The sequence below is a fragment of the Nicotiana tabacum genome, chromosome 23 (assembly GCF_000715075.1).
Source record: "Nicotiana tabacum cultivar K326 chromosome 23, ASM71507v2, whole genome shotgun sequence".
NCBI classification, from domain to species: Eukaryota; Viridiplantae; Streptophyta; class Magnoliopsida; order Solanales; family Solanaceae; genus Nicotiana; species Nicotiana tabacum.
This window is the reverse complement of record NC_134102.1, coordinates 1,551,164-1,572,983: the sequence shown is the minus strand read 5'-3', so window position 1 is coordinate 1,572,983 and position 21,820 is coordinate 1,551,164. Positions and strand designations below refer to the sequence as shown.

The 21,820-nt window shown below is 37.5% G+C and overlaps 1 protein-coding gene across 6 annotated transcripts; it reads right to left on the bottom strand.

The window, feature by feature from the left end:
- Positions 1-111: 111 nt before the first annotated feature.
- Positions 112-21,371, bottom strand: LOC107771697 (uncharacterized). 6 transcript variants are annotated; one of them, XR_012706100.1, is made up of 8 exons: positions 21,274-21,371; positions 21,071-21,172; positions 20,364-20,429; positions 20,173-20,237; positions 19,059-19,172; positions 18,879-18,930; positions 18,560-18,652; positions 4,211-4,515 (listed from the first exon to the last, which is right to left on the bottom strand). XR_012706100.1 is itself a non-coding variant. In XM_075246694.1 (8 exons), the coding sequence occupies exons 1-8, from the start codon at positions 21,326-21,328 to the stop codon at positions 4,441-4,443; spliced, it is 606 nt and encodes a 201-aa protein (XP_075102795.1). In that variant the 5' UTR covers positions 21,329-21,371; the 3' UTR covers positions 4,211-4,440. The 6 variants fall into 6 exon arrangements, 4 of the variants coding, with proteins under 4 accessions (XP_075102794.1, XP_075102796.1, XP_075102795.1 ...); XM_075246694.1 differs by having other exon boundaries at positions 19,075-19,172; XM_075246693.1 differs by lacking the exons at positions 18,560-18,652; positions 18,879-18,930; positions 19,059-19,172; ... (2 more) ...; positions 21,071-21,172; positions 21,274-21,371 and adding exons at positions 112-528; positions 819-1,006; positions 1,082-1,140; ... (1 more) ...; positions 3,061-3,518; positions 9,776-14,488 and having other exon boundaries at positions 3,822-4,515.
- Positions 21,372-21,820: the final 449 nt, after the last annotated feature.

The following is a 21,820-nucleotide window of genomic DNA, read 5'->3' as shown; positions in this document are numbered from 1 at the left end:
AGGAAGTGTTCTGCTACTTACAAAGCAAAAATACTTTCCTTACGTGTTACCATTACTTATTAATGTCTGATTTTGCTATTGAAAATTCACCAAGAAGCAGAGGATGAGCAACATCGCTTATCTTATTTGCCAACATGAGGAAAAATGTCCATTACAACCATTTACAAATACAGACAAGATATTAGAATTTAGAAGAAATGGAAACATCTGGAGTGATTCTCCCCAACTGTTAACAAAGAGCATATAAACTATCCTAAGTTTTATTTTTCAAGTTTCCTTCCTCAGAAATATTCACATTTTTTCATATTTTATCAGATCACTTTGCTCTTTATCAGTGCATTAGAGGGACTCTGCAAATTGAGGAGCTCCTAAGTCAAGCTCTTGTTTCATTATGCAGTTCATAAACCAGTCACTGCTGAAAGTCCATATTCCCTTCTTAACTGCTGACAGTGCTTCATCCATGTCTTCTTCACATGCAACGAATATCGTTTTAGAATCGTCTTTCACTTGATGTAGTCCATGTATAACCTACGAATTTGGTAAGAAATGGCATCAAATAATGCAGGGAAAAAATGACATGCTCCATCTCCTTATTTTCAATTATTTCCATCTTGGTCGTTTTTTCTCAAGCGGAGAAAGTACAAGTTTACTCCCCTTAGTTGGCCTACCGAGTGCAAATCCAGATTAGTCGAGCCAGTAGATTTTAGATAACAGATGGTGAAAGAGGAGAGTGCAAGTTTGACATGATGTTGGAAAAATATAAACGGCATTATGGATATTCTGAAGATTGCTTGCTCATTAAGCAAATATTAACTCACATTTCCTCCTGCAGATTTTACAATGGTTGATAAGGTACCAACTGGAGGATGGACATGAGCTGCAAGACATATGTCATACCCCTTGAGCAGAGATTGGGGGTATGTTTTTGCTCTAAGAACTGCCCCTTTAAGCTCAGTTCTGTACTTCAGTTCGTAGTCTTCATCCCTCAAAATAAATGGCATTTCATCTGGAAAAATCAACAGGGAATGATCAACAAGTGTCGATAGTCCAATTAAGGTCAAACTTAACAGTTTTTACCCACCTATAAATTTGCCATTCCGGAAGCTTTCTTTCAACCAACTTGGTAACAGTATCCAAGCTCTGATCGCATTTCCACAAGACCAAAAACAAGAACACATGCAAAAAAATAACAAGAGATAGAAGTGAATGACGTAGTATTGTCTATATGTTTAGAAAAATAAGACAGTACATATGACATTAAAAAAAAAATCAAACGGACATTTGGATAGTATCTTAACTTTGTGGCACTATGATGCATTATTTCTAGCCATGACAATCCTACATATTTTTCTAAAAGCACAACAACCAAAATCATCCTATCAAAAATTTATCCTATGGATGCAGACCTAGATTTTCACATAGGTTTGGAACATTTTATGTACATTTTGCATAAAATGATCCCTAATCTCTTATTTGCACGTGCTGTGACAATTTTGCACACACTCTTAAGATGTCCATCTTGTAGAAACTGTCCTTTTCAGAAAGGAAAGCTTAAAGTAGCCTTAAGAAAGAAAATGCTCATCTCTTAACCTCAAATAAATATCAGATGTAAACTCTAGTAATTGTATTCAGGAAATAAGCAGAGAAAACAAAGGGATGGACAATAGTCAGTCCATCTTGTATTTTTAGACTTAGGGCAGTTCACCTCCACCTGAAGCGCCTAGGCTAGCAAACCAAGTAGCTATTTGATCTTGTGTTATGCTGTGTTAGAATGACAAGACTCACTCAAAAATGTAAGTTGCATATCCATCTCATCTTCTATACTTCTGAACTGGGTAACTATGGTGCACAATATACTTTTGGTATAACTATGGTGCGTAAAGTACAATATTGGTCTTTGATTTGATCGTTCCTCGTCGACTGTAGTTCACATGCCCATGGCCAGTATTGAGAGGCTTAAAACCTGGACTTACTTCTGACTACTTTGAACTAGTAGTCTAGTACCATAGCCTAATTAACACAACTCTATGCTTTTACCTTTCCTGGTTTAATTCTCCTTCAATTGATCAGTTTTGGGTTTTTCTCTCTCAATATTACTACCGATAAAGGACTACAGGACAGTGCTGTGAAAAGCGCTCGCTTCAGCGCTTTAAGCGTGAAGCGAAGCGAGGCGGCCACTGTGTTGCTTCTGTAGGGTGAAGCGTAGCAGGTAGGTTGAAGCGTCCGCTTTTGCCAAAAAAGCGAGAAGCGACGGAAGCAGCAGAGCAAGCAGCGACTAGGGTTTCAATTTTCAAGCCCAGGTTTCTTCTTCTTCAGTGCTTAAAATAGCAGCGAAATGCTGCCAAAAAATTTTTCTCCTTCAGTTCTTTTTCTCATTCTCTTCTTCTTATTATTATTTTCGTTTCAGTCCTTAAAACTGCAGTGAAATGCTGCCAAATTTTTTTTTCCTTCAGTTTTTCATCTTTTGTTCCTAGTCTCATTGCCAATTTTTTTAGAATTGGGTATGCAGTTACATGTGTAACATATGTTGTCTATACAATATTTCTTTTAATATTTTTCTTAATTCTGCTTCACTTCAAAAAAGCAAGCGCTTCGCTTCTCGCTTCACGCTTTAAGAGAAAAGGGACTTGTCGCTTTTCCTCGCTTCATACTCTTCACAACACTGCTACAGGAGAACTAGCAGAAACAGTGGACAAAAAAATAGGAAAATAACAACTCCAAATTTATGTAGTCAAGATAGATTAAAATGCCATCAGGGCTGCAGCAAGCAGCACGCGTTGAGAAACTCACCCTGAGCAGAGAGCAGAACAAAAATTCAAGGTTTTCCTCACTTTGCCTGTGACTACGTGTGTGCTTACACTTCCATCAGAAGTAACATTTCCACCAAGGTCTCCGATTATCTGCATAAGCAGCATAACTGTGCATTTAAAAGGAATAATAAATGAGAAGAATCCTCAAATAGGTGACAAAAATAGTTTACAAATTCATATTATGAAAGGGATAAGCATCAAACAATTATTAAAGAAGTATCTGGGAAAAGGGTAGGCAACTAGAGTATACCTTGGTCAAATTTGCTTTTTTATTATCATCAGCAATATTCATCAGCATAATTCTGTAGTTTGTCCCTCTTGAAGAAATGCTTGGGCTACTGTGACCTTTGTATGTCAAATTAACTGTTATAGCTTCTTCAGCATTCTTTTCCAGAGAGCGGCTTGTTAATCGGTCACTAGGATTAATATCTGTCTTACATTTTCTCTTTGAAACTGCAGAGAAACTAATCCCTACATCACTTTCTAAACTATTGTCCTTAGCATGCAAGTCACAGTCAGTTTGATGTCCTCCCTTTATTTTTTTGGATTTAACAGAAGTGTATGAGGTTTCCCAAGTCCTCTTCTTTGATCCTGATGCTGAACAAGAACATTGCTTCAGAAAAGCTTGGCTTTCGCTTTCATTGAATCCCATAGGTCCGTGCTTGCTGCTCCCAGCAGCACCTTCTCCAGGTGGAAAGTCTTGACAATCTTGAAAGAAATACAGAAATGAGAATAGTGATACACATTGAAAGATCTGTAGAAGTCGCAATATGCTCTAAACTTATTTTTTGTTTCTTACTTTCTTTTGAATTCAAAGTAACTAAAAATAATGTTGATGCAGCCAGACATTTAAGGGTCATAAGATTACAAAGTTACCTTGGAGCTAGTAATTATTTTGATGTGTGCAGGGAAGTAATTGTTGCAAGGATAAATAACTTAGCATGGAGTTAATACAAGAGGAAAAATAATGTGGTTCTGTGAATTAGCAGAAGTGGTAGTAGCTTCACTTACCATAGTAGTTAGAGCAGATGCTTTTAATTGCCTCATTTCTGTCCTGGGAATGGTCATTTCCCTCAGACACAGTTTCTCTTTGTTCTTGAAGAACTGGAGATTGGCAATCCTCTCCTGAAGGCTTTAAGGGGAATTTCAAATTTAGATACACTGCAGAATCGGGTAAGCTGTCCTTGTTGAAATGAGAAATCATGAGATTTGAACCACCAGGAAAACACAATACTTTTCAAATATCAGCCTTAATGGAGAGCCTGCGAGCTCTGCCTTTCGTGTCAACTTGACCAATAACTGAAAACCCCTACATATATTGCTTATTATCATAAAGTGTAGGAACAACAGAGAAAGCATACGCATAGCCAGTATCTATGCACCTATTTGATGCAGAGGGATTGTAGAAGGTAAATACCATAATGCATTTTGATATATTTTGTTTTCGACTTGATAAAGTTCATCAAAAATATGGAACTTACCTTAAATAGCATGCTTTGGGAATCTTTTATACATATTTAGTAATGTATTATATTCTAAAACCAGCCATGATTGGTTATAGTTCAACCCCATACAAGCATTATTGAAGGTTTACCTGCCTAAGCCAAAATCCTTCAGACTCCTTACCTCCCTAGCAAAGTACGGTTCGAACGCCCACACCTTGCAATCTTTTCCTCAGCTCCAAATAGATTAAGTGACCAATCCCCTGCAAGTCAAGGTATTAATATTGTCCCAAGTTCCTATACCATTAAACATTATCTATTAGGAAATTTGTCAACATTAATGCATGCAGCTGTTTAAAAGCAGCGAAATGTTGGGATGTTTCAAACTTTAAAAAACTTTTTGAATAGTTATGAAGGAATTGTTAAATGAATGATGTATACCATATTATTTAAAAGTGTTAGTTATGTGTAGTCCCATATTGAAATGGGAGTAATATGTACTTTGTAGACTATAGCTATAAATAGGTCCTCTTGTATTATATTGAGTATCTAATATCAATAATATATTTTCTCCCGTGCTTTCTCACATGGAATCAGAGCGTTAGTGAGAAAAGATCGTTGTGCGTCATTCCAGTGTTAACCGAGAAGAAAAGAACTTAGTCATCTATGTGAAAGTCACTTTCTGTCGGTGTTGTGCTAAAACCAACACCACCACGAGGTAGAACATCCTCCGACGACCAACCCCTGAAAATTTATCCGGCAGAAAAGCTGCCACGCGCCTCCACACGCCGGCAACAACAACTTTTTCTGCAAGGGTTCCGGCAACATTTCGACCATTTTTTCGCAAAGCTTCTTCAGTACAGTATGCTCTTCTCACAATTCCGAGCCTACCCATCTAATTCAAATCAAATTCCGACCACTTTTATATTTTTCCGGCGTGAACAGTGACTTTTCCGGCCTTTCTTTAGAGTGATCTTGTGAGGTTATTCTCTTAGGGTATTTGGGATTAATTAGAGTCTTTATTCTAATTTTGCACTCTTTTTTGTACTCTTATTAGTATAGTAAAATTGCTCATTTCCGTTTGTGGACGTAGGTCACTTTGACCGAACCACGTTAAATTGATATCTTCTTTATCTACTTTAATTGTCGTTGTTATCAACTTCCATTGTCTTTATTATTGCCATTATACCGTTTTTTTGGCTATATTTCGCACTACCCGGGTTTTCGGTTCTAACAAATTGATATCAGAGCCGGATCTAAATGGGTTTGTTTCAGTAGCCAATATGACTCTAACAAAGTCTTATGTTGAAAAATTTGATCGAAGTGCAAACTTTGGAATGTGGCAATTAAAGATGGAAGCTATCCTAATTCAGGATGGCTTAGACTTGGAGTTGCAAGGAAAGGAGAAGAAGCCGGATAAAATGACGGATGAGGAGTTTGCCGTCATAGACAAAGGGGCAAAAGCACGTATCATTTTAAATCTCTCAAATGAAGGTTTTTTACGTGAAGTTTTTGTAGAAACCACAGCCAAAGGCATATGGGAAAAATTGAAAACCTTATATATGAAGGGGACGGTGGAAAATAGACTTTACCTGAAGCAGAAGCTTTATACAATTCGTATAGGTGAAGGTACCTCTATTCTTTCTCATCTTGACACCTTTGATTCCATTCTTATGGATTTGAGTAATATAGATGCTGAAATTAAAGATGAGAATCAAGCCGTGTTATTGCTTTGTTCTCTACCCCCATCTTTTAAGCATATAAGAGATACTATGCTTTATGCAAAGGATAATATCTCTTATAAGGATATTAAATCTATCTTAAAATCAAAAGAACAGATATATAGTGATATTATTGGGGAAGCTAGTGGAACTCAAACGGAAGTTGGCTTGTTTGTTAGGGGCAACTCCGACTCCATATTCAGATACAATAATTTACAGTGTTGCTATTGTCATAAGAAAGGTCACATTATCTCCGAATGCTATAAGCTGAAAAATAAAGAAAAGCATAAGGAAAGAAAAAATGAGCACAAAAATACTAACACCGCCGAAGCTAGTGTAGCAACTGATGAGATTGAGGGGAACTATATTTTTAGCAACTGAAACTAGTTTCAGATTAGACAATGAGTGAATTTTAGATTCCGGTTGTTCATATCATATGTGTCCTAGTAGGGACTTGTTTTCTACATATGATTCAGTTGCAGGTGGAGTTGTCCAATTGGGTAACAATGTTACTTGTAACGTTATTGGCAAAGGTACAATTCGGGTCAGAATGCACGATGATGTGGTGAGAACTCTCACCGATGTTAGATATGTTCCTGAGTTGAAGAAAAATCTCATATCTTTGGGCACTTTAGAATCCCCCGAATGCAAATTCACTGGTGAAGGTGGAGTTTTGAAATTTTTCAAGGTGCTCATGTGATCATGAAAGCACACAGATCTGGTTCGTTGTATACTTTATTGGGCTCACACTGTTATAGGCCCTACTACAGTTTCGGTATCAGACAACTTGTCTGATTTTGACAGTGTTGTGAAGAGCGTGAAGCGAGAAAAAGCGACAAACCTCATTTCGCTTAAAGCGAGAAGCGAAGCGCTCGCTTTTTTGAAGTGAAGCGAAATTTAAAAAAATAAAAAATAATAATATATATATATTGCATAGACAACACATGTAATTGTAAGCAAATGTTCAATTCTTCAATGTAAAAACTAAATAGTAGCATCAACCAAAGCACAAAATGAGCATCCTATTCTTCTACAAGATTGTCAAATTCTTGTATTCCACTATCATTATTATATTGCTCGTCATCTTCTTCAACTTCTTCTTCTTCATCAACTAGGGACAAAGTAGCTGCCTCTTTTCCCTTCCTCTGTGAACTTGAAGTTGAGGTACTCCCCCTCAAACCATAAATCCTCTCCCCAATTCTACGCGCTTCCGCAACATCACCCCAAGTGAAATCAGAAGTTTCCTCAAATACTTTTTCATCTGCATGATCTTCCGGGACTCCAGTTAGCCGTTCATTAGCATCATCGATGTTGTCCAAACTAATTGGATCAATTACATTGCGAGCGTTGTAACGACGCCTCAATGTTCTATTGTACTTAATGAATACTAGATCATTGAGACGCTTCAAGGTTAGTTTGTTTCTTTTTTTGGTATGAATCTGCAAATAATAAGTAATTAGTAAGTTTAGGACAATTGAGATATAATTTAATTATCTCAATATACTAAATCTTTCTTCTTAGTTCTTACATGTTCAAACACGCTCCAATTCCTTTCACACCCGGATGAGCTACATGTTAGACTTAGAACCTTGATGGAAAACTTTTGTAAATCCGGAGTGGAATGGCCATATTGCTTCCACCATTCAAATGTCGAAATAGAACAAATTTTCAAAACATAATATTGATAAAGAAATAACATATTAACTATAAAACAACATATAAGCACTCGCTCACCTGGTGACTTCGTCTTTCTTTGTCTAATTGCCATGTTTTTTCCAAAAAGTTGCTCAGCATTCCTATAAATACTAAACTGCTCTGTTATTTTATCTTGCACGGATTCTTCGGGTATCAACTTCTCAATACATTCATAGTATCCATTCCACAAAGGTTCATCTCCTAGAATCCTTTCTTCATTGTCATAAAACAGTTCCGGGTTCAAAACAAGTCCAGCTGCATGCAAAGGGCTATGAAGCTTACTATCCCACCTTTTATCTATGATCTCAAAGACTCTTTTGTATTTTCTTTGATCACTAAACGAGACTTGAATAGCCTCTTTTGCCCTATCCATTGCTTCGTACAGGTAGCCCATTGGTGGCCTTTGCTCCCCATCCACCAAACGAAGCACTTTAACTAAAGGACCACCAATCTTCAATGCATGAACCACATTGTTCCAGAATGAAGGAGAAAGTATAATATCTGCAGATTCTCTCCCTCGAGCTTTCCTTCCATAGGCACTGTTAGTGTACTCATCTGAAACAAACAACTTCTTCAAATTGTTTTTTTGCTCATACATCCTATGCAAAGTCAAGAAAGCAATAGCAAATCTTGTCTTTGCGGGTTTCACCAAGCTTCTTTGTTTAGTGAATCTCTTCATCATATTCAATAACAAAGGCCTTTGAACAATATAGGAATGCACTCTAATTGCCTGATTAAGATTGAACTAAAGGGTCTTTCCTTGAAAATGTCACCGAAGATCAAATTAATGGAATGTGCTGCACACGGAGTCCAATAAATATGCGGGTACCCAGCAGACATCAAATCGCCAGCTTTAACATTTTCACTGGCGTTGTCCGTGACAACTTGAACAACATTTTCTGCTCCAATAGAGTCTATTGTACTCTTGAACAAGGAGTACATTTTGGTTGAATCAGTCGAAGAGTCGCTTGCATCAACGGACTCAAGAAACAGGCTTCCCTTAGGAGAATTCACCAAGATATTGATGATCATTTTTCCATTTCTCGCCGTCCACTTATCCATCATAATGGAACAACCAAACTTGTTCCATTCTACTTTGTGCTCCTCCACGATTTTGTTCACCTCTGCCACCTCTTTTTTTAGATATGGCCCTCTAACTTCATGATATGTTGGAGGCTTCATTCCTGGACCATATTGGCCTACGGCCTCAATAAAAGCAGAAAAAGTGTCAGTATAATTAACACAATTAAAAGGAAGACCTGCATCATACATCCACCGCGCAAACATTGTAATTGCACGATCCCTCAAAATAGTTTTGGCATCAATTTGAGGATTACCACTTTTTCCTTCCTTATCTCCAGATTTTTGCGAGAAGTAACAATCCATAGGACCTTTGGTCTTGCCAGTAGATCCACAACTAGAAGACATTGGTTGCATCCTTCCCCGCTTTTGTGATTTTGGTGGAAGCGACGAAGCATCGTCACCTTCTTCTGTTTCATCATCGTCATCAAGATTATACAGTTCTTGTTCATGAATCAGTTGAGTCTTTAACTCTCTCTTTTTATGAAGGAATGCTTTCAAATCTTCCTTCACATGCGACGGAACTTTAGGACAAGATGCGACATTTGGATCACCGCCGATTAGATGCGCTTTTTGACGATAGATTCCTCCATTTGAAATCTTGTCACAAAAAAGACATCTAATTGCCATCTTGTTGGTCTCGCAAACTCTTTCAGAGTAAGCCCAAGCCGGATCTTTCCTATCTTCTTTTGGCGCCATTAAAAGAACAACTACATAACACATAAGAAAGGCAATAAGAACTAAGAATAAACTATAAAGGATATAAAAAATCATAGGAATTCTCTGTTAATAACTGAAAAAATTGGGCAGTAAAATTCTGGAAAAATTTCGCCAGAATTTCGCAGTAAAATTCTGGAAAAATTGGGCAGTAATTCTGGAAAAATTGGGCAGTAAAATTCTGGAAAAAATGGGCAGTAAAATTCTGGAAAAAATTCGCAAGCATTTCGCTGCTTTTTGGACGTTTAGAAAGAAAAAGAAGAAGAAGAAGAAGAAGAAGAAGAATGGAAATCAGAAGTTCAGAACATACCTGTAGAAGTCTTGAAGTCTTGAACTTGAAGTTGAAGAAGAAGAAGAACAACCCTAGTGATGAAGAAGAAGTCGCTGCTGTTGGAAGTTGAAGAATACTAGTCGCTGTTGTTGAAGATCAGTGTTTAATCCAAAAAACTTGTTTTTAAAAAAATAGGATTGGGTATTTTAATATAGAGAAGCGGACGCTTCTTCGCTTCGCTTCGCTTTTCCCACTTCTCGCTTTTTACAGAGAAGCGGTCGCTTTTACCTACCTGAGTCGCTTCAGCAAGCTGAAGCGCTGCCTTTCACGCTTCGCCTCGCTTCTCGCTTAAAGCGATGAAGCGAGCGCTTTTTTAAACACTGGATTTTGATGGCATTAAATTTTGACATATGCCCATTGGGACGTTTGCAGAGAAGGTGGAGCAAATTTACTATATCATCCAAAATTAGGCCAAGGTGGAGATTTGTAATATGGCCATTATTTTGGCTAATGGAGTCCATATCACATAAGCATAAGTAACTTTGCAAAGTGTAGACTTTACTGGAAATATTTTTTGGGATCCAAAAATATTGCATTGTGTGGTGGTGGACATCATTTGCACAAGCTATATCTCTTCATTTACACCTAAGAGGCCAAGACTTTTTTGCCTATAAAAGCGAAGACCATTAGTTCATTTTAGACACACTAACAAGACTTGAGTCTTCATTTCTTGTTTCTTCATTTCCTTCTTTATTAGAAGTGTTTTGTATGAGAGTTAGTGTTGGGAAGCCCTTGTGTGAACCATTTCTTTGGAATAATCTTGTGAGGTTATTCTCTTAAGGGTATTTGGGATTAATTAGAATCCTTACTCTAATTTTGTACTCTTATTGGTATAGTAAAATTGCTCCTCTCCACTTGTGGACGTATGCCACTTTGACCGAACCATGTTAAATTAGTATCTTCTTTATCTACTTTAATTGTCGACGTATGCCACTTTGACCGAACCACGTTAAATTGGTATCTTCTTTATCTACTTCGATTGTCTTTGTTATTGCCATTATACCGTTTTTTGGCTATATACCGTACTACCCGGGTTCTCGATCCTAACAGAAGGTAACATCAACGGACATAAGGTACCGCTGGTAGCATCGATACCCCTTTTGTGTTCTCGAGTAACCCAGAAATACGCACTTAAGAGCACGAGGAGCTAACTTATCTGTTCCGAAGTAAGGTTATGGACAAAACAAGTGCTTCCAAAGATACGGGGTGAAATAGAGAATAAAGGTAAGTAGGAAAACATGACAGAATGGAACTTGGTTCTGGATAGCTAAAGATGGCATACGATTAATGTTGCGACCAAACACACTCACGCAAGTATACGCAGTCGTCAAGTAATAGAGTAGCGAATAAAGTATCGTTCCCACAAAGACTATATTAACTTTTGACTAATTCAAACTCAAATAGCTTATCGATTCAAGCGATTTCTTATAAAATAGATAATTGTCTAATTTACTACCTAAAGACTATCAAGTAAAGACTTACTAGAAATCAACAAAACACTTAAATAGTTTTAAATGACAATCAATGGGAGATAATATTTCAGGATCACGGGTTATCTAACAATCATGTTGCATTCTTAGCTTAAAATAACTAATTGATTTATCTGAATTGTTGGTTGACAGGGTTGATATTACTCATAAGAATCTGGCGAACCCTTACTCGCCTATTCAAGCTAACTTAATACATATATGTCTATGGAATTAAGATTAACAAGCACGCATTTACAATTCCTGTATTGCAACCGAGCAAGGCAATTAGGTATATGTCTATCCCAATTGCGAATCCGTTCCCCGATGCCCGGATTTAAGAACCTGCTCTATTTAATTCTATATGCAATCTAGAGTTCCCACTTTCGAGTTCAACTCTAGATTCATAGATAGTATTTCACTGTTAGCTACTCAGCAAAATAATTACAAACAAAATTAAATAAACAACCCAATATGATAAAATCAACTTCGTACCTGAGATTGTAAAGAAGGAAGCATTCCAACCATAATAATTTCCATTCTTATAGGCTCATAACAACCATCCAAACAAGTTGTAAAGAAGGAAGCATTCCAACCATCCAAACGACGACATTCCAACCATCCAAATCAACGTCGTTTGGATGGTTGTTTCCAATCGACGACATCATATTATTGATATTATTTTATCTTTTATTGATTATTATGCACTCCAAACAAGTTGTAAAGAAGGAAGCATTCCAACCATAATAATTGGGTTGTTTATTTAATAAAAGAAGGAAAAATAAGAACTCAAGATGAATTCCGTGGTTCCCCGGCTTTGTGTGGCTTTTCTCCTCCTCCCAATATGTTAGATGCCCTAAAAGAGGCGTTTTTGGCTTATATATTGCGTACAAAAGTCGTGGGCCAAAGTTCTCTTATTCCTAATCCGACTTGGCTACAGGGATTGATGTTGGGATGGATGCGTCACATCCACCCCGTCCTCCACTTCGCATGCTAGGGTGGATGCGTCGCATCCACCCTTTGTTCCTCCTTCTCAGCTTTGACCAGGTGCGGATGCTATGGGCCGACTTCACTGCTAAGGGTGCACGAAATCTGATTTTTTTCTAGATTGGATGTGACGCATCCAATCTCTCTTCCTATACCTAGAGCACCTTTTCTTCATATTTTTGCACTCCAAACACCCTAATTCATCACACACAACTCAATTAGTCATAAAACCAATAATTAAACCATGTTGGGCATTTTAAGGATCAAATAGCATCAAAAAGCGGTTAAAACATGGGTAAAGTAACATCAACACATATCGAAATATGCCCAACATCACCACCCCACACTTAAACCTTTGTTCATCCTCGAACAAACCATCACTATAGTAGACGAAACAAAATTAAGCTCTTATCATTCAAAGTATACTACACCTATGACCATGGTCCTTTGCCACAATTAGGCTCTAGAATATGCATCATATGCACTTCCCTTTACTTGTGTCATTCTTTTAAAAATATTCAAACAAAGACAACATGCTCACAACAATCCTAATCTCAAAAACCGACTCAATGTCACAATGCACTCATGTCTTGAACACCCAACATCATAGAGAAGTCTAATAACGTTACTTATCCCTCGTGAAACCATGTGCCCTCACAACAAGAACAAGAGAGCGAGTTCAATCCACACATTCGAATCTCATGATCAAATATATTTTAATGACTCACATATATCAAAGAAAATCGCTCACTCTCACAGAGAAGTCACATGCATGCAATTGGTACCATAGGCTTGCCCTTAATGTAGATCTCTACTAATGTAAGCTCGCTCGATCTAAAATCAATTAGGACTTTTTTTATGGTTGTAATGTGGGCTAAGGGAAGGGTAGGATATATTTTAGGAATAGTGACTCAACCTCCTAAGCACTTTAACACATCATCAAATAACTTAAGCGCAAATTCTTCAACACTACTTTAATTTCACAAATAATATCACCCCAACCATATTTCCTCTTTCCTTAAGCACTACTTTAATTCATACCCACTAGCAAGAACAAGACAACAATTTATTCATCTATATTTTTTTTTCTTATTTTTTTTGATAAATTCCGCTAGTGTTGTATTATTTTACAAAACAAGTGCACTTTTCTTCCTTTCATTGGTTTCACTCAAAAATAACCCCACACTTAGTCCCTTCTTACTTCTTTTAGCGCTCATCTAACAATTAAAGTGCTTTAAGAGGTAAAAGGATCAAAACAATGTCAATTAAGAATAAAAAGGGTATAGGCTTGTAATGTGGGTACCAAATAAAAGTTAATAAGCTCAAAATGGTTAACTAGGGATAAATTTTATTTGTGATAAGCAATAAGCTCAAAAAGACCAAAGAAAGCCTAAAATCATTTTTTCAAACCGAGCATCACCTCAAATTTCGCGTCAACTCACATACCGGGCAAGTTCTAGACACAAGTACAATACATGGAGTACACAAAAACCTCACCACACATGGCACATGACTCACTAAGGACGATCACATTCCGACTCTCAAGCAATGCAAGTATTCACGGAGCCACGAGATATTAAGCATTAAGCGTAAAGTGAACACGAGTCAAGAAAATGAGAAATAGTCGTCACAAAACATGCTATCTAATATATAAAGGCATCAAGATTAACATCACAATATAGGGGAGATACTACACATGCCAAAGCATAAGTATGTTACTATGAAACAAGTCAAGGGCGCTTAGGTTCATCATTCTTCCTCCTTTTATTTCCTAAATTTCTAATCTATTCTTAAAAAAAAAACTATTACTGCCTGGTTCAAAATACATCCTATGGAAAAAAACCGAGGCACAAAGAAAAACCACAGGAGATTATTATTACCTAAATTTTTTTTTTACTAACTACTTTTCTGCTTTTCTTTAGTTTTCTGTCAAACTTCTAATACTAACACTAATTTCAAAAAATCAAATGAAAATCTTTTTGTGTTTTTCTAAGGACATTAATCCCTCGAGAGAACTGTCCAGGTAGTCCGTCGTCGGGAAAAGTCCTTTATTTTCTACGACTACACATAACAATAAACTAAGAGTTACTCCATAAATAGATGACATTTACTAACTATAATATTACAACACTCAATAGTATCAAAATCAACAAAAATTGTAACAGTTACGTACATTCATCCACAAGCATAAGGATAACCCCCACCCCACATTTAAAACCGTGCTTTGCCCTCAATGCACACAAATAACGTAAAGTAGGTTGAGAAGAAACTCCCCTCAAGTCAAGGTGGAAGGCTCATCCGCAGTCTGTGAAAGAGCATCAGCATCCATTAAGACCCCCCCTCCCCCGGGCCTGGCGATAGCATCCTTACGAATATGGGGGGCTATCACAGTCCTATCATCACCAACTGGAGCTGAGTCTGTAGTAGGTGGGACATCGGCCTCAGCAGGCATGGTGTGTGGGGCCTCAGGGACTATAGGAGAAGCAGAAGTGGATGGTCCAGCAGTGGAAGATGCAAGCAACTGTGAGATGTCTATATTTGCACGTTGAACCATAGCACAGAGAAGTAATGATACCTCCCTCATAATCGTGGCCTGCTCAGTCTGAACTCGGCTTAGATCTGCACGAGTCTGACTCAACTCATCCCTGGTGGCACTCAACTCTACACGAGTCGCTATTAACTCAACCCTATTCTCTTGCATATCAGCTTGCATCTGCTCAAACAACTGTTGAATGGTGAGCTTAGAAGACCTTCCCTTGTTCGGCTCTAGAACATGAGTAACATCATATGGTCCTGGAGCTTTAGCCTCAATGTCGTCATTCTCCTTGTCCCATAGTACCCCCATCTTTGTCAAGAAAGCCGATAGGGTATTTGCAAAGAACAACCTCCACTTGTAATTCATCCTGGTGCACTGCATTTGGTCATGCATGATGGCTCTTAAGTTGAGCGGTATCCCCTCCAATAAAGCATACAATACTAGTGCGCAGTGACGAGGGACATCAGTTTTGTGTTGGCATGGCATCAGGCGGTTGCATATGAAATTTAGAGCCACATGCTAACGCACTCATGAATTCCTTGGCCAGAGAATGGTACTCCATACTCACATGCTTCCAACTTGCATCCTTCCTGGTAGGGCATAGGACCGACCGAATGTGTGCATAATCCGATGTTGTGCTGCCTATTAATTGTAATGGTTGAGAGATTATGCACACATTCGGTGGGTCCTATAATAAGATACTGGGTTCAAAGAAGTACATTCCAAAAAAGTCGATCAACATCGAAACACTTAAGAAAAAGTACCCAGAGTTTCTAAAATCAATTCGAGAGGTGCAACAATGGGGACGTATCTTGAAGGGTCACAGCAAAGCCAACCTCACTATCGTTAGAGAGCTTTACGCCAATTGGCGTCATTCCAGCGGCAGCATTGTGAAAGTACGAGGGGTGGATATTAATGTCTCAGCTGAAGCTTTGAATAATTTCTTAGGGGTGCCACACACACTAACATATAGGTTTGACTCCATATGCACAGCACCGGATTATGCACACATTCGGTCGGTCATATGCCCTACCAGGAAGGATGCAAGTTGGAAGCATGGGAGTATGGAGTACCATTCTCTGGCCAAGGAATTCATGAGTGCGTTAGCACGTGTGGCTCTAAATTTCATATGCAACCGCCCGATGCCATGCCAACACAAAACTGATGTCCCTCGTCACCGCGCACTAGTATTGTATGCTTTATTGGAGGGGATACCGCTCAACTTAGGAGCCATCATGCATGACCAAATGCAGCGCACCAAGATGAATTACAAGTGGAGGTTGTTCTTTGCAAATACCCTATCGGCTTTCTTGACAAAGATGGGAGTACTATAGGACAAGGAGAATGACGACATTGAGGCTAAAGCTCCAGGACCATATGATGTTACTCATGTTCTAGAGCCGAACAAGGGAAGGTCTTCTAAGCTCACCATTCAACAGTTGTTTGAGCAGATGCAAGCTGATATGCAAGAGAATAGGGTTGAGTTAATAGCGACTCGTGTAGAGTTGAGTGCCACCAGGGATGAGTTGAGTCAGACTCGTGCAGATCTAAGCCGAGTTCAGACTGAGCAGGCCACGATTATGAGGGAGGTATCATTACTTCTCTGTGCTATGGTTCAACGTGCAAATATAGACATCTCACAGTTGCTTGCATCTTCCACTGCTGGACCATCCACTTCTGCTTCTCCTATAGTCCCTGAGGCCCCACACACCATGCCTGCTGAGGCCGATGTCCCACCTACTACAGACTCAGCTCCAGTTGGTGATGATAGGACTGTGACAGCCCCCCATATTCGTAAGGATGCTATCGCCAGGCCCGGGGGAGGGGGGGTCTTAATGAATGCCATGGATGCTGATGCTCTTTCACAGACTGCGGATGAGCCTTCCACCTTGACTTGAGGGGAGTTTCTTCTCAACCTACTTTACTTTATTTGTGTGCATTGGGGGCAAAGCACGGTTTTAAATGTGGGGTGGGGGTTATCCTTATGCTTGTGGATGAATGTACGTAACTGTTACAATTTTTGTTGATTTTGATACTATTGAGTGTTGTAATATTATAGTTAGTAAATGTCATCTATTTATGGAGTAACTCTTAGTTTATTGTTATGTGTAGTCGTAGAAAATAAAGGACTTTTCCCGACGACGGACTACCTGGACAGTTCTCTCGAGGGAATTAACGTCCTTAGAAAAACACAAAAAGATTTTCATTTGATTTTTTGAAATTAGTGTTAGTATTAGAAGTTTGACAGAAAACTAAAGAAAAGCAGAAAAGTAGATAGTAAAAAAAAAATTTAGGTAATAATAATCTCCTGTGGTTTTTTTTTGTGCCTCGGTTTTTTTCCATAGGATGTATTTTGAACTAGACAGTAATAGTTTTTTTTTTAAGAATAGATTAGAAATTTAGGAAATAATAGGAGGAAGAATGATGAACCTAAGCGCCCTTGACTTGTTTCATAGTAACATACTTATGCTTTGGCATGTGTAGTATCTCCCCTATTTTTTTCAGCATCCGTTCTCTGCACGAACTCTTTTGTAGTGTCTGCCTGTAGCAAATATTCCAACTGATTCCTTTATGTTATCATGAGAATCTTGAGGTAGTAGCTCTGAACAAAACCTTTCGTACAGTGAAACAAAAGGGATGGCCTAACAGTGGCATAAATGGCCAAGCCTCTTCCATCTCTTCTTCTTCCTAAATTCCCACCACACCACTCAAGACCTAAGCTCCCCGCGACCAAACCCCAATAAATTTCTCCGGCAACCGATCCCTCACGCGCCCCCACGCACCTGACTTTCCGGCGAGTCTCAGCCACGCGCCGGCACGTGTGGCCTTTTCCGTGTGAGCAAATTGTTGGGTACACATATGTTGATTGGGCAGGATCACCTTTTGATAGACGTTCTACGTCTAGATATTGTGTTCTAGCAGGAGGTAATTTGGTCTCGTGGAAGAGCAAGAAACAGAATGTAGTTGCTCGATCTAGCGCCGAAGCAGAATATCGGACCATGACTATGGCAACGTGTGAGTTAGTTTGGGTCAAACAGTTGCTCAAGGAGTTAAAATTCAGAGATATCAGCAAAATGGAACTGGTGTGTGATAACCAAGCTGCTCTTCATATTGCGTCAAATCCAGTGTTCTATGAGAGGGCTAAAAACATTGAAATCAACTATAACTTTCTGAGAGAAAAAAATACTTTCAAGAGATATTGTTACAAAGTTTGTAAAGTCGAATGACCAACTAGCAGATATTTTTACTAAGTCTCTTACTGGTTCTCGTATTAGTTACATGTGTAACAAGCTCGGTACATATGATGTGTATGCACCGGCTTGAGGAGGAGTGTTAGTTATGTGTAGTCCCACATTGGAATGGGAGTACTATGTACTTTGTAAACTATAGCTATAAATAGGGCCTCTTGTATTATATTGAGTATCTAATATCAATAATATATTTTCTCCCGTGCTTTCTCAGAAAAATCATATACCATTAAAGGGATACACTTAATTTGGTTAATTTGGGTATGCAATAAGCATTTCTCTTATAAAAAGCGGAGAAGAGTACATAAAGAATAAAGATGATGAAAAAATTTAACAAGTTTAACAGAACACTACATCTATGTTTCGCACAAAGTTCATAGTTCTGACAGCATTAAAATTTGCAATTTTGCACTCATATCTCTTGAAACACGAGAGAAATGACTCGTCTTAATCCAGTATGTGAATCAAAGCGACAATCAGAAATCAACATAAAAATCATATTAAAGCTAGGGAACAACTAGTGAACCTTGAGTTGGTACACCGATTTAACAGCTGCAAGAGGAACCTCAGCAAATTGCATATCAGCTGGAACTATTTGATAAGTGATTGCGGCAATGACCTTGAATAAAAAGATAAAAAAGGATTAGATGCAGAATTTCAGATAAAGCAATGTGCAGTACACCTTCACAAGCACACTGACTTGTACATTTAAGTAGTAATGTTAACACATAGAAATCATCTATACACATGCCATCAAGCTCGATGACCTATAGGATGGAATTTTTTATTCCATTTATACCAAGAAGCACATAATAAGTACTAGTACAGCAATCATCGGAGCATACCTCCCCAGGCTCTATGCCATCCTTGGTTTTCAGAACTAGCGTGCAGTACTTCCTGCCAAAGCAATCAACATTCAAAATGCAGATTTTCACATCCATTCACAAAATATGTGAAATCCATCATAATCAGGATTATGCTAAAAACCATGAGAAAAACATATCAGCACAAAGAGAAGAATTAACTGTTACGTATTTATACCCATTTGATACACATCTTTCAAGGAATTGTGATTCTTTTCCTGTGTTTGCAGCATAATTCATTGCTGGTAGCTCTTTTGAATAAATGCTCAATACTTCCTGCCACAACATAGACAGTAAACAAGTGAGAACTCTACAAGGAAACAACTCAGTCTAAGCAATTATCAAACTGGGTAAAATAAATGATAAGCACAGACAACAGAGCAAGAAACACGGCCTTCATTTGTTACATAACACGAATAATTGTCCTGTGTTCTGATTTCGTCAATCACTAGACATAGAAAGGGCAAATTAATCACAACTGCACAGCCTTTACAGATTTCCCTATCACCTTATGTTCATGTCTTTACCTAATAACCAACTCATCTATTGGTAAATGCTCTGCACACAGACATACTGAATCATAATCCAATCCACATAGAATGCCAACCACAATTTTCTGGCAGAGATTTGTCGTGTATAGACAGAAACAAGAAGGAAGATGTGTTCCAAAATATTGGAGCTAATTCTTTTCTTTTTTAACCGTGGTGTCCAGGCCAGCTTGCGAACACCTCGACTAATTCCACGTGATACCTGCCACATCCCACTAACAGGTACCAGGTAACTCTATCCACCAAGGCTTAGATAGATGGGAAGAAATTACCTAATGGTTTTTGCCTCCACTGGGATTTGAACCTGAGACCTTATGGTTCTCACCCACTTCATTGACCACAAAATACCGGAGCTAATATTAACCAACAGATCATTTACTTCAGAAGATGTTATCAGCCAGTATTGCATGATGCTTTAAATGAGACGCCAACCAAATTTTTTTTAAATCTTACCTATCAAACTACCATTTTCATATTCTCCATTTCCTCAACAAGTTCCAAGTACAGTAGCCAAGATCATGAGAAAACTTTTGTCCAAGATCTAAGCTAAAGCAGCTGCAATATACAGAACTATACAGATGGACTACAAATAGTCTAATTATGAATAAAAAGAACTTATAAACCTGACATGAATTAGTTCCGCATGAAGGCACATTTGGTTGAATAGAATACATACACATACACTACACTCAAAAGTACCTATGTACAAACATAGGCATATACATTACCTGACGTAAAGACTTGGTTTTTGCATCAACATCTTTTGGATTAATGAGCATGAAGCAGTAATTACCTAATCAACACAAGCCCAGAACCAGATTGATCATTTCATAAATCAAGAAAAATCATAGATACAACAAATTCAATAAAATGAAACAAAATATGAGAAATTTATCCCAAAAAAATCCATGCTCCTTACCATTTTCCTCATACCCACTATTCATAGGGATTTTGCCTTCCTTTGAACAATTCCCATCATCCACCACTACAAACACATTAACATTAGCAAACCACTCACTTCAAAATATTATAAATAAAGAATTAAGTAATATACACTAACTGTCTAATGACTTTTTACATTATCAGTGTATTAGCCTCCCATGGCAGGTTAGTTACCGTTTTGATCAGGTTATCAATTAAAGCTTACTATAAATATTTAAGGTAATTATCTTATAAGTGATTGTGTATAAAAAATTACACTGCCAGTGCACAAAACTCAAACTTATTTATACTGGCTTGTCCATAACCAATGACGCAATTCATAGTATAAGGGTAAATATATATATAATTTTCCATGTACAATCATGGATCAAAAGAGTACTATAAAGCACAAATATAAAGATTTATTAATATATAGAAAAATTTGTAAATAAAGAAAACTATGTACTGACAATATAAATAATATGCACACAATCAGGTTACTTATTAGGAACTTACAAGTAAATCTTTCGATAAGCATTAATTAATAATCAAATAAAAATGGTAACTAACTTGCTATCACATGTTAAAATTCACTTACACTATTGGTGTACATAACTTAATTACTAAAGAAAAAACTGAATGACAATCCAAGAAGTATAGTAAACAAATAAATAATAAAAATGTTAAACTAAGTAAGATTATTACCAGAGATTTTGACTTTGGCGTTCTTTGCCAAAGATATTTCGAGACTATTTTCGTTTAATTCTGAGGAGAATTTCCCAGCTTCCACAACAACCTTACAATTTCCTAAAAATAACAAAAACGGAAAAATAATGAAAATTAGGGATTTTATGAGAAAAATTATTGAACTGTTAATTGGAGCAATCTAGGGTTTTTTTTTCCCTTACCGATGGAAATAGGTGTAGTATAAGAGAAGAGAGAAGAACGCTTTTTCGGTGCCATTGTAACGTACGTCGTAAGCTACTTTAACTTTGTTTTTTGTTTTGAAAAATGGAGAAAGAAAAGATACTCAGAGCGAGTATTTATAAAGGATGATTTAAGCGGGAAAAAGAAGTGGTTTTGAATTTCGTTTTACGTTTTCTCTTTTTCTTTTTAAAATATTCCGTCTCAAATAGTTCTTACCCAAAGTTAAAATTAAAAATTGATTAAATAAACCATTTGTTAAGGTGAAAAATAACTTATAACTCTAACACGATAGAATATGCAAATTAAGTGCGAGAAATCAGTTAAGGTTGCTTTTATGTTTTTTCAAGGTTAATTACACTAAACATTCTTGTAATACTAAATTTTGGACATACCACTTAGTGGGCGTTTGGACATAAAAATTGTAAAATTCTAAAATAGGGGGAAAAAATTTTCAAGTAAAAATGGTATTTGAAATTTAGAGTTGTATTTGGATATGAATATAATTTTGGGTTATTTTTGAAGTTTTGT